This window comes from Peromyscus californicus, unplaced genomic scaffold (genome assembly GCF_007827085.1).
Source record: "Peromyscus californicus insignis strain IS unplaced genomic scaffold, ASM782708v3 Scaffold_7__1_contigs__length_154581171, whole genome shotgun sequence".
Lineage (NCBI taxonomy): Eukaryota > Metazoa > Chordata > Mammalia > Rodentia > Cricetidae > Peromyscus > Peromyscus californicus.
This window is the reverse complement of record NW_026294595.1, coordinates 152,771,794-152,783,749: the sequence shown is the minus strand read 5'-3', so window position 1 is coordinate 152,783,749 and position 11,956 is coordinate 152,771,794. Positions and strand designations below refer to the sequence as shown.

General features: G+C 49.0%; 1 protein-coding gene and 1 long non-coding RNA gene across 2 annotated transcripts; one reads left to right on the top strand and one right to left on the bottom strand.

The window, feature by feature from the left end:
- Positions 1-73: 73 nt before the first annotated feature.
- On the bottom strand, positions 74-1,300 carry Rps21 (ribosomal protein S21). Its single transcript, XM_052722645.1, has 6 exons — positions 1,229-1,300; positions 1,006-1,068; positions 821-884; positions 584-655; positions 233-288; positions 74-135 (listed from the first exon to the last, which is right to left on the bottom strand). Exons 2-6 carry the CDS (start codon positions 1,053-1,055, stop codon positions 126-128), a joined length of 252 nt encoding a protein of 83 aa, XP_052578605.1. The 5' UTR covers positions 1,056-1,068; positions 1,229-1,300; the 3' UTR covers positions 74-125.
- A 216-nt stretch (positions 1,301-1,516) lies between these two features.
- Positions 1,517-11,740, top strand: LOC128100472 (uncharacterized). Its single transcript, XR_008214806.1, has 2 exons — positions 1,517-10,242; positions 10,328-11,740. It is a non-coding gene; the product is annotated as an uncharacterized LOC128100472 (long non-coding RNA).
- The last annotated feature ends 216 nt before the right edge of the window (positions 11,741-11,956 follow it).

Below are 11,956 nucleotides of genomic sequence, written 5' to 3'. Positions count from 1 at the left end.
AGTGTGCCACCCCTGTTCAGGTCACTGTAAAAACACCAGCCCTGCCCACATGCTAAAAGCAGACTCAACTGACAAAGGTACTTTCTCACTTTTATTTATGACAAATATTCCCAGATCTCTTCTGGTCAAAAGTTCCTAACAAAGGGGGGAAAAAAAAAAGGATATTAAAAGCCGTATCTCTTGGGAAATCCCAGGCCACTCAACCCCAATGTGATACCCCACCTCCACTTACTTTGAGACAATTCCATCAGCCTTAGCCAATCGGAGAATAGAGTCATCTGATTCACCCTTAAAATTAAAAATGAATCCCTGAATATCTCATAGAGCTCCCGGCTTGGCAGGACAGAGCATGTACTACCAGACCCAAAACTGTACCCACACCCAGAAGAGATAGAATGAGCTTTACATAAAGGAAGAACCAACCACCTAAATCTTCCTAGAGCAAGCACTCCGTGGTGTTGAGACCTAAGCAGGCAAGAGCAAACCTGTCCTGCCAGCCATTTATTCCAGAGTAAGGGACACCACCATCACAGCTCAAATGTCAACAGTACTGCAAGACAAAGGTCCACGTGGTAAAACTCACCATCCTTCGAATGGCCCCACAGATAGCATAGATTTTAAACTGGCCATTAAACCGGCCTGTGACCCTGTCAACCTGTATAGAGAAAAGGAGTTAGGAGATTCGACCCGACCCCACGCTTTAGGTTTAGCCTACTTATTAGGAAACCACCAATGCTTGGGAAGGCAGGCACTCATAAAGGCCTAGCTGCCTCCTTCCTTTCCCCCGGGAACAAGCCTCACCATCGGGTTCCCAGCTCACCTCGGCCACATTCATCTGGATGGATGCGTGGTCCTTGGCACCAATAATGCGGTTGCTCGCGGAGCTGATGGAAGGAAACAGTGCGTGTGGTGGGCCGCGAAAAGGAGAAAGTGGATGAAAAGGGGTGAGGAACGTACGCGTGGTGGGGCCGCGCGAACGGATAGGCAAGGACCTCAGATGCTTACCATTTCCGCGGCACGTACAGGTCCACGAACTCGCCGGCGTCGTTCTGCATGTCGAGGCCGTGCCTGCAGAGTCACCGCGCGAGCCATGAGGTCGGCCAGGCCCGCACTCGAGACTGCGGCCCCAGCCAGACCCATTCCCGATCGCCCGGGCCAGACGCCCGCGACCTCCCCAACCCGGACCACCCCGACCCGACTCGCGCACACAGCCCGCCGCGTGGCCTACCTGCTCACTAGACCAGCGGGAGCGCAGAAAGGAAGTGGCTCGTCCCCAGGCAGCGCTATTGGGCGGGAGGGGCGGTGCGTCGGTGAATGCTTCCGGGTCACGCTGCTTTTATCCACCGTCCCGTAGGCCAGTTTGTTGTCCTTTCTTCCGCTTCCGGTACAAGGAAGCCCCGGCTCTTCCGCACAGAGCTCGCACACTGGGGCCTGGCTCCACCCCAACCTAGGCGGGCTTCTTTCCTCGGGCTCCGCCCCCACCGCGGCATCCGCCTCCCTCCTGAGCCCCGCCCCTCCGCCCAGCGCCCGCTGTTCTCCACTTGCTTGGAGTTGGGTTTCGGGGCGCAACCTGTATTCGCGCCGGCCGCCCTCGAGGATAGGGAGGACGTCGGAGGAAGCCGGGTCGCCGCCGCCAGAGTTTCAGAGGAATGGCCGAGCCTGGCGGAGGAAGGCAGGGACCCGTTTCCGCTGTGCTGGGAATCCAGCTGCGGCGTCTCAGTCGAAACCACGGAGGCCAAGGTGGCGTCGGGACGGGAAGCCCAATCCTTGAGGTCGGGTCAAATGAGCGTTACCATAGGCTTTACGCTGCACATTCGTTCTCTTCAAGGACCTCCTCCCCACCTGCGAACTGTAAGTGCGTGCTCCGGTGCCCAGGCTCCGGCTCTCTCCCCAGGCCCTGCCCTACTCCTGCTCTGGCCGCCACACGATCGGTCCTAGGATTGTGAGTGTCTGGCCAGAGGGTGCACGCCTTTTAATCTCAGTACACTGTACACATAATAATAAATAAATAAATCTTTTAAAAAGGAGAAGGAAAGAAAATTCCCGGGCATTGGCCATAATACGCAGTCAGCCCCCCACGTTGAAGAGGCTACAAACCAGCCTGGACACAAGACTCCCAGTCTACACTGTTGACGACTTTCCTGTGACTACATTTCTTCGTATGGGGATTCACTTGTCTCACTTATATGTAGAACTGTGCTCCTGATGTCTCTGGGACTGGAGCCTCAGGCGTATACACCCAGTTAAATGATCTTAGGGAGAGCCCTCCCTGCCATATGCACCCTACATGGAGATCACCTTCCCAGGACTCTCATGGGGTCTGGTGAAACCGAAGCTGCACTTTCCTCCTCACACCTGGAAAGCAAGTAGTCATGTCGGAGCATTGAGTCTGGGATTTCCACTAGATCCTTAGTGTGCCTCAGAAGTGAGAACACCAAAGCCCCTTGGAAGGCCATGAGGCATGTGTTTATGTTGTAGCTTTGAGATCTGCAGCTGGTCTGGCTGCATCTGTGTATATTGAATTGAACCCTGAAGGCCTCCTTAGTGGCCAGAGATGGAGCAGCCAGAGAGCTAGTCAGGAGAGTGGCCAAGGGGGAACCCCAGAAATCTGCAGTAGCCCTACTCAGCAGTCCTAAAAAGGGCAGGGACAGGAAACAGGTGGAAAAGCTTAGTGCACATAGCCCTGGGTAGTGTTCAGAAAGGTCTAGCCTCTGATAACTGCCCTAAACAATGTCTAGGGCCGCTTAACATCATAAAAACAGGACCTGCAAGCATCAAAGTATTGCCAACTAACTCCACTGCATCCCCCCAAAAAATGGAACATGAAGGCTGCATGAAGTCCACAACAAAGGGAAAATTCACGTTTTCTGGAATCCACTCAAGGACTGCCAGATTGAACAGCAAGGGAATGTGGCCACTAACAAGAGAAAGAGCAGCCCATGGAAACTGACCCAGAACTGACCTAGATTTTAGAATTAGCAGACAAGGTTGTGATAGCAGTTTTCATAGACTGTATTCCATCTGCTCAAAACCTTCGGGAGAAGAGAATGTCATGCATGCCTGTATTGGCACTTAGAAGGTGCCGGGTAAGAATGTTAAGAGTTTGATCTACTTTATCTCAAAAATCTAAAATAAAAATTAGTAGAAAACCTCAAACTTATAGTAGGAAAGAAAAGAGTAATTAAACTAAAAAAAGTAATTTAAAAAAAAATTAAGCTTCCTCAGCTAGTATTATGATGCTTGGTCCTTCTGAGGAAGCTGAGGCCCATATTTGGGCCACAGCTCTCACTGTCCCTGGTACCTTGCCCAGCAGACAACAGCCCAGCATCCACCGTTACTGGGCTACATCTGTGGATCTCAGCACTTAGCCACTGTGACAGTGAGTTGACTCAAGACCAGTGTTCTCATTAAAGCAACCACTGTAAATGTTGACCCATTCTAGCCTGGCTATTTTGTTCCTGGTTATGTGACGTAAGGACTAGTAGACTTGCTCCAGCAGAGGTCCTGCCCCAGCCTGGCTGAGGAAAAAGTAAACAACAGCGTACTCTGAAGTGTCCAGTGAGGACAAGGGCTCTGATCTTTTTGACTAAGACTTGGTCTTTTGTAATATGTCAATGAATGATCTCCAAAACAAAACAAAAATAGCATCAGAGGGCATGGTGGCACAGGCCTTTAATCCCAGCACTTAGGAGGCAGAGGCAGGTGGATCTCTGAGTTCAAGGCCAGCCTGCTCTACAGTGAGTTCCAGTAGGCCAGAGAGGCCTACATAGTGAAACTCTATCTGAGATAGATAGATAGATAGATAGATAGATAGATAGATAGATAGTGAAACTCTATCTGAGATAGATAGATAGATGGATGGATGGATGGATAGACAGACAGACAGATAGATAGACAGATAGATGGATAGATAGATGGATGGATGGATAGATAGATGGATGGATGGATGGATGGATGGATGGATGGATGGATGGATAGACAGATGGACAGACGGATGGGCAGGGTGGGAGCAGTGCTGGGGAAAGAAGGCTCAGTCAGCAAAATGCCTTCTGCACAAGCATGAGCATCTGGGTTCAGTACCTAGAGTCCAGGTGTAGCAACACATACCTGTAATCCAGGGCTAAGCTCCATGTGTTGTTCCTTGGGTACTATCCACCTTGTATTTTGAGACAGAGTCTCTCAGTCTGGATCTCAGCTGATTCAGCCAGTGAGTCCCAGGGATCCATCCGTCTCCACCTCCCTAGCACCCCGCACTGGTATTGTAATCCCATCTTCAGGGTCCATGAGATCTAGATGACCCTTCTTTTTTTTTTTTTTTTTGGTTTTTCAAGACAGGGTTTCTCTGTGTAGCTTTGCGCCTTTCCTGGAACTCGCTTTGGAGACCAGGCTGGCCTCGAACTCACAGAGATCCGCCTGGCTCTGCCTCCCGAGTGCTGGGATTAAAGGCGTGCGCCACCACCGCCCGGCAGATGACCCTTCTTATAAGAAAATTTGCAGCACAAAATTCAAGACCCCTCAAAATAAAGGGGTGAGAGCCTCCACTGAAGGAGCCACAGTGAGCTTCTCTGTCCTCAAGCCTCCAAGGATCTGCATAGAAGGCGTCATCCTGAAAGGTCACCTCACATCCCCCTCTACTGCCCCTAGCAGCCACTGGGGGGCAGCCAAGAGCCATCCTGGAACAAGGGCAAGCCTACACAGCCAGCCAGGCCTCTTCACCGGTTCATGCAGTCATTTGTTGATAGAATCTCTTGTAAGATCTCTAGTGTGGGAAAGGGTCAGAGGCCAAATGAGAAGAGAGAGGAACAAGAGGACCCCAAACTCAAGATACAGTGCCTCCCTGCAGAATCTTAAGCCTCAGAGTTGAAGCTGCTTCTGCAAGGCAATCTTGTCAGGGCCAGTGAATGACCCTGGGTCTCTTCCCCAAGAACAGCTGCTCTGCCCCGCTATACCCCGAGTTTCCTATGATCTTGACTGCTAATACCATGTATGGATTGTGGGCTGGCTTTGTATTCGCTGTTACTTTTTATTTTTTTGTAAGGAGAATGCTATTTTATTCTTTTTGTTGTTTGTTTGTTTGTTTTTGGCTTTTGAAACAGGGTTTCTCTGTGTAGCCCAGGCTGTCCTGGAACTCGCTCTGCAGACCAGGCTGCCTCAAACTTACAGAGATCCTCCTGCCTCTGCCTCCCAACTGCTGGGATTAAAGGTGTGCACCACCACTACCCACCGCCATTTTATTCGTATTTATTGCATTTTGTTTATTTATTTGTGGGCATGTGTATACATGCGGTGCACATGTGACTTGGTGTGCATGTGAAGGTTCAAGGATGATTTGAGGAAGTCGATTCTCTTCTTCTACCATGTGGGACCAGAGATCTAACTCAGGACATCAGTCTTGGTAGCAGGTGCCATCATCCACTGAGCCATCTCACTGGACTTCTTCTGACTCTTTAGAAGTATCCTGGGGACTAAAGAGATGGCTCAGCAGTTAAGAGCACTGGCTGCTCTTCCAGAGGGCCTGGGTTCAATTCCCAGTTCTCACCAGCCAGCTCACAACTGTCTGTAACTACAGTTCCAGGAGATCCAACACTCTCACACAGACATACATACAGGAAAAACACTGATGCATATAAAATTAAAAATAAATGTATTGTGGGCCAGCTTTGTACTCCTGCTTTATCTTCATCCTTTTTTTTTTTCTTAAAGAACCATTCACTTTCTTTTTATGTGAATGGGTGTTTTGCCTGTATGTGTATATGTGCACCATGTGCATGTCTGGTGCCTGTAAGGGTCAGAAGAGGTCCAGTGCCAAATCCCCTGGAACCGGAGCTACAGATGGTGAGAACTGCCATGTAGGTGCTAGGAATCAAACCTGGGTCCTCTTCAGGAGCAGCCAGTGCATTCACCTACCAAATCATCTCTCCAGACCCTTTGCTTCTGCTTCTTTAGCTGTGGGACCTAGGACAAATCATATAGTTGTTTCTTCTAACTACACAAGAAGAGTGATTGTAATTAAGCCACCGTACGAGCCTGGAGTTATCTGTATTCACTTAGTATTTGCACAGTTGCTCAGGTAAGGTGTGTACCCAGAAGGTGTACCCACATTCACCACCATCATCCTTCCCACCATCACCATCATTATTGCCAATATCATAACTGCTATCATCATCACTATCAAAACCATCGCTATCACCAACATTTCATCAACCATTCATCACAGCCATCACCATCGCTATTATCACCATCTTCACCCCCATTACAATTTCATTATGATCACCATCATCAATATTGTAATTAAAAATTTGAGTGGAGCCGGGCGGTGGTGGCGCACGCCTTTAATCCCAGCACTTGGGAGGCAGAGCCAGGAGGATCTCTGTGAGTTCGAGGCCAGCCTGGACTACCAAGTGAGTTCCGGGAAAGGCGCAAAGCTACACAGAGAAACCCTGTCTCGAAAAACCAAAAAAAAAAAAAAAAAAAAAAAAAATTTGAGTGGCTAGATTCCCAATCCTGGGTTGGTTGCTCTGGAAGCCATATTGAACCTGCCTCAATATTACAGTCCTGATCTGGGTTCTGGGGTTTTATGTGCAGCAGACCCCACTGGATTCCCTATACCCATCCTGAAGGCCCACCTTACATATATGTAAACTGAGACTTTGTGGCGTAGTGAAGCGGCTGCATGTGGGCCAAGGGATTGAGCTAGGCCAGCATCAAATACAGTATATGAGAAAAGGATCTAGTTCAGGACAAGGAAACCTTCCTAACAGGCCTGGACTTGGGTCAGGGTGAGTGGCAGCTCAGGGTAAAGGACAGGCCTTCTCCTTGGGCAGGTCTGACCAGGAGCTTCTGGGGCCACTGCTTCCCAGCCATGGTAGAGACCATTTTCTGGTCTCCAGCAGTCATATAACCCTCTCCTCTAGGCATAGAGGCCTCAAGTGAGGCCTGCTAGGCAGAGCCAACGGAGGGTCAGCCCCACTATTTGGGGTCTAGAGGACCGTCAGGGCATTAGCCACAGGCCTGAGGTAATCAAGAGTGGGAATGCTGACCTGGGATCCTTTCCATTGCCTTCCATTCAGTTCCACTTTGTTCTGTTATTGTATCTGTTATGGTTAGTGTCGATTTGACATAATCTAAAACTCAGTGGGAGAAGGACTTCTGAGCACGCCTGTGGGGGATTATCTTGACTCTGTTCACTGAGGTGGGAAGACCCGTCCGCTGTGAGTGGGTCCACTCCTTCGGCAGGAGATCCTGGGCTGCGTAAAGTGGAGAAACTGAGCTGAGCACTTGCATGCACCCTTTTCATTTCTGCCTTCTGACGGTGGAGCCAATGAGACCAACGGATTCAAGCTCCAGGTGCCGGCACTTCCCCACATGATGAATCCTACCTTGAACTAGCAGCAAAACCAACCCTCCCTCCCTTCAGCTGCTTCTGTCAGAAGCATTTTATCACAGCAACGGGAAAAGAAACAGTGTCTCACTGGGTTGTTACATTTTAATTCTTCTGTAGTTCCTTCAGTGAAACCCAGCTCATCCCAACCAAGAACACAAGCCCCAGGTCTTTTACCCCAGGTCTGCGTCCTGGACACTTAGGAGGGCCTCCCTTCATGCTTCCTGCTGACCATTGCAGGTTATTGGTCTGAGTCTGGGTGGGCCCCATTCTACTCCCCAAAGGACCCCCTTCCAGGCTACAAGCGAATAGAATGAAGGAGCTGCACCCCACAATGCAGTCTGGCCTAGGCTCTCTGGGCAGGTCTTACCACAAATGTTACCTTCAGTGTGGTTGGTCTAAAAGGCAGACTGTGAAGACAGAATCCCTTCTCCTCAAATACCCCATCTTGCCTCCACCCCTTCCGTGGGGCTGGGGACCCAGTTCTGGGTCCCAGGAAAAGAGCCTTTGTACCCTGGCAGTCCACTAGAGCTCCGACACTGGCCAACACCCCCTCTAACCAAGATGCCCTGTCAGGTTCAAGGAGAAAAAGCAGTGAGGTCCTGAGGCTTGCCCAGCAACAAACTGACCTCTGACCCCAGTCATGGACAGTGCCCAGACCCAGCTTCCAGGCTGACCTCTGACCCTAACACAGATAGCCCTGACACTAGGTGTCTCCATTCCCAGGTAGAGCAGCATTGTAATGAATGTGGAGGCCTAGGGCTGGCTTGTCTCTGGACTATTGCCACACCCCAGCTCTTCCCTTGGAGACATGTGCAGCACGTATGAGCCAGCAAGCAGATCTAGGCACTGGGAAGAGCTGGGGCCTGCCCCACGTAGGGCTCCTCAAGAGCATATCCCCAGTGATGTCAGTGATTTAATCTTTTCTATGGAACAAGTTCAGTAGTTGTACGCCTGTTTCCTCTCATGTCCTCCCCTTTGGCTCTTGTGTCAAGGACTGTGTGTGTTTGTTCACTCAGATATAATCTACTTCTGGAATGTCCATATGTCTGACACACTGATTCATTGACACAGTTTCTTGGAATGGTTAACTTAAAACACACCCTTTCTCCTTCTTCCCTTGCTCTGTCCTTTATTGCCATTTTCAAATTAGCCAATGGGTGTAGATTGTGAGGCTGAACTTCAGCCAGGGACAAAAGGCCAAAGCCCCCTTACGTTAGGGTGTTGGGTGGAAGCCAGTTTAGAATAGGTGTGCTTGCTCTCCAGTTTCTGGTGGATGCTTACTCTTTTGGGCAGAAGTGAAGTTTTCCTTGCTGTGACCCTTCATTTGAGTGGTAATGTCTTGATTTGTGACCCCATTCTTACCTGTAACAACATGGGGGCTCATCTAGGATTCTAGCTCTCCTGAGGAGGTTCACAGCTCCCCTCCCAGGAAATACACCCCAGGCCTGTTTGCAGTGCTCCCTGGGCTAATGAAGAAACAAACCAGGACTGGAATCTGGAAAGATGGCCCAGAGTTTAAGAGCACTTGCTGCTCTTCTAGAGGACCCAGGTTTAGTTTCCAACACATGCACAGTCCGGAACTCCAGGTGTAGGGAATCCAACACCTCTGACCTCTACAGACAGCTACACACACAGGGGGGGAAAAAACAGATACATAAACTTGCTTTTTTCTTTCCTTTTCTATTTTTTGAGACAGGGTCTCTCTACATAGCCCTGAAACTTGCTATGTAGACCAGGCTGGCCTAGAATTTACAGAGATCCACCTGCCTCTGCCTCCTGAGTGCTGGGATCAAAGGTATGAACCATTATGCCTAGCCATAACTACTTCTTCTCCTCCTCCTCCTCCTCCTCCTCCTCCTCCTCCTCCTCCTCCTCCTCCTTCTTTTTTGAGGGGGTGGTGGTGGTTGAGACGGGTTTTCTCTGTTCCTAGCTGACTGCCCTGGAACTCATTCTGTGGACCAGGCTGGCCTCGAACTCATAGAGATCTGCCTGTCTCTGACTCCTGAGTGCTGGGATTAAAGGCATGCACTACCACCTCCCAGCCATAAACTTTTTTTTTAAAGCAGGGGGCAGTGGTGGTGCAGCCTTTAATCCCAGCACCAAAAAAAAAAAAAAAAAAAAAAAAAAAGAAGGAAAACCAGGACTGAAAGGTTCTCAGCTTCGGTGACTCAGACTCTGTGCACAGAACAAAGTTTAGAATCACTGTGGAGACAGCAAAGTGCCTTGGTGGCTGGGTCCTCTTGGAGGTTAAATGAGAATAAAGGGAAGATGTTGCTGAGCGTGGAGTCCCAATCTGAAGTTCCGTGGGTGTCCTGGTGACTCAGCCTTTGGCTGCCCTTCTAGACCTAGTCAGGGTTTGTACCAACATGCTCATTGCTAAGAAGCATTAAATACTGCCCCATAGAGAATCAGTTGGAAGTTGGGTGGTGATGGCACATGCCTTTAATCCCAGGCAGAGGAAGGTGGATCTCTGTGGGTTCAAGGCCAGCCTGGTCTACAAAACAAGTTCCTGGACAGCCAAGAACAGGTGAGGCTACACAGAGGAACCCTGTATCAAAAAACAAACAAAGGTCCTATTTCCCAAGAGGGAATTAAGTATGCTCACTGCTGGAGGGAAGGTTCCATAACTCTACTCCCCTTAAAAACAGGACAAGCCACAAAGATGAACAAGAGGATACATAAGACCCCTTGCTTGTTTTTCTTCCGCCCTCCAATCCAGACCAGATTCTTGACCCCTTAGATCTACCTGCTGTACCTGATGCAGCTGCTGTGGCTCCCTCTACCTTCTCTTCTTCAGTGGCCTGAAACCCTTCAACTCACACAGACCCTGTGTTAGACTCTGCAAACACTGGCCTCGGGTAAGCAATATGAGAAAGAAATTGAGAATCTCTCATTCTAGGTAGCCGAAGAAATATGACAACCTGAGTCCCTTCTCCAACTTAGGTACCCACTCAGAAAAGCTCCCCCAGGAAGAGGAGGGACTGGGTTTGTGAATGTTCTGCTCACTGGATGAAGTCTGAGACAACTCAGAGCCAAACCAGATCCCACGTCACGTCCCACGTCACAAAAACCTCTAAGTTAATGGAGGACACTGAAGAAGGCCTGCTAAAGCCCGGCATTGTGGCGCACACTTTAAATCTCAGCACTCGGGAGGCAGAGGCAGGCGGATCTCTGTGAGTTCGAGGCCAGCCTGGTCTACAGAGTGAGTTCCAGGACAGCCAGGGCTACACACAGAAACCCTGTCTCAAAAGAAAAGAAAAGAAAAAAAAAGAAAAAAAGGAGGAGAAGGAGAATGCCTTTATTATTGCCTATTACTGCCTTGTAATGAGCCCTACTCAGAAAGGCCATTTCATTTATTTGTCAGTGTTAATAGAAGGACAGCACTTGGTGGCCCAACACAAGAACACAGAGGACACTGACAACCTGTGGCATACTATCCAAACACTCAAACCATTACTCTGGTGCTGTGAGAACCAAAGTTACATTTTAAGTCTTAATAATTCATACTCAGCCTCTGAGTTGGTTATTTGGGACCGGGTGGTTGGGACATGGAAACGTCCAGTTACACTAAACATTCAAATAAATGGGCCTATGGGGGCCATCCTTATTCAAGCCACCACAAAGAGAAAGGATGAATCAAGTTCTAAAAAGACATTTGGCCAAATTAATACTTGAAACAAAATAACCCTGACAATATGTCTCCCCATTGCCCTCCTAAAACTCAGGGCTGCCCCTTGAAGGGACACAGAACTACCACCATATGAGATGCTCTACCATTTACCCTACTGAATCCTACTGGAGGTTCCCATCCTGTAAAGCCAAGGACTGGTTCCTCATGGACTATGAACTTGGGTTGTTTTCTGCTCTGCCCTGTTGGGTAGCAGAGGCTATTAGCCCAGGCACCACTGCTCAAGTTTACTGCCCAGAAACATGAGCCAGACAACTATGTCCTAATCAAGTTCTGGAGAGAAGGAAATCAAACCATCTGGGAAGGACCCAACCAAGTCCCACTCTCTACTGAAAGGCCACTCGTACTATGCAAGGGACTGGACACATACATTCAGATGAAGAAGTCACTTGTAATTAGGAGATGTCCACTGAATCTGACCAAACTCATTTGAGCATGCAGTCCTTAAAACCAAGCCTCAAGAAACAGACAACACCCCTCACCAAGCCACCCTACACTTTAGTCCCAGTGTTCTCCACCTGCTGCCATGTACACGTATGTGTCATGTGTGCCATTATAATGTAGGTTTTGTGTTCCTCGTCCTCTCTTGCTGCCTTAATTCCCTGTGCTATTTTAAACTCAGGATACTCCAAAAGACAAAACTATTAACTTGATTGTCATGGGCTCACTTTTAAAAGACATTAATGAGACTTTTGTTTCCTATGCAGGCAACTAATAGTATTTTTTACTATTAATGTAACCACAGCCAGACATACTTATGTCTACCCAATTTGATGCATGCTTGGTTATACCCTGTGGGAATATGCAAAGCCAAAGACAGCTCTCGGGGATGGATAAGCACTTTGTCCCTTCAGAGCTGAAGAAACCAAAATTAAATACAGTGC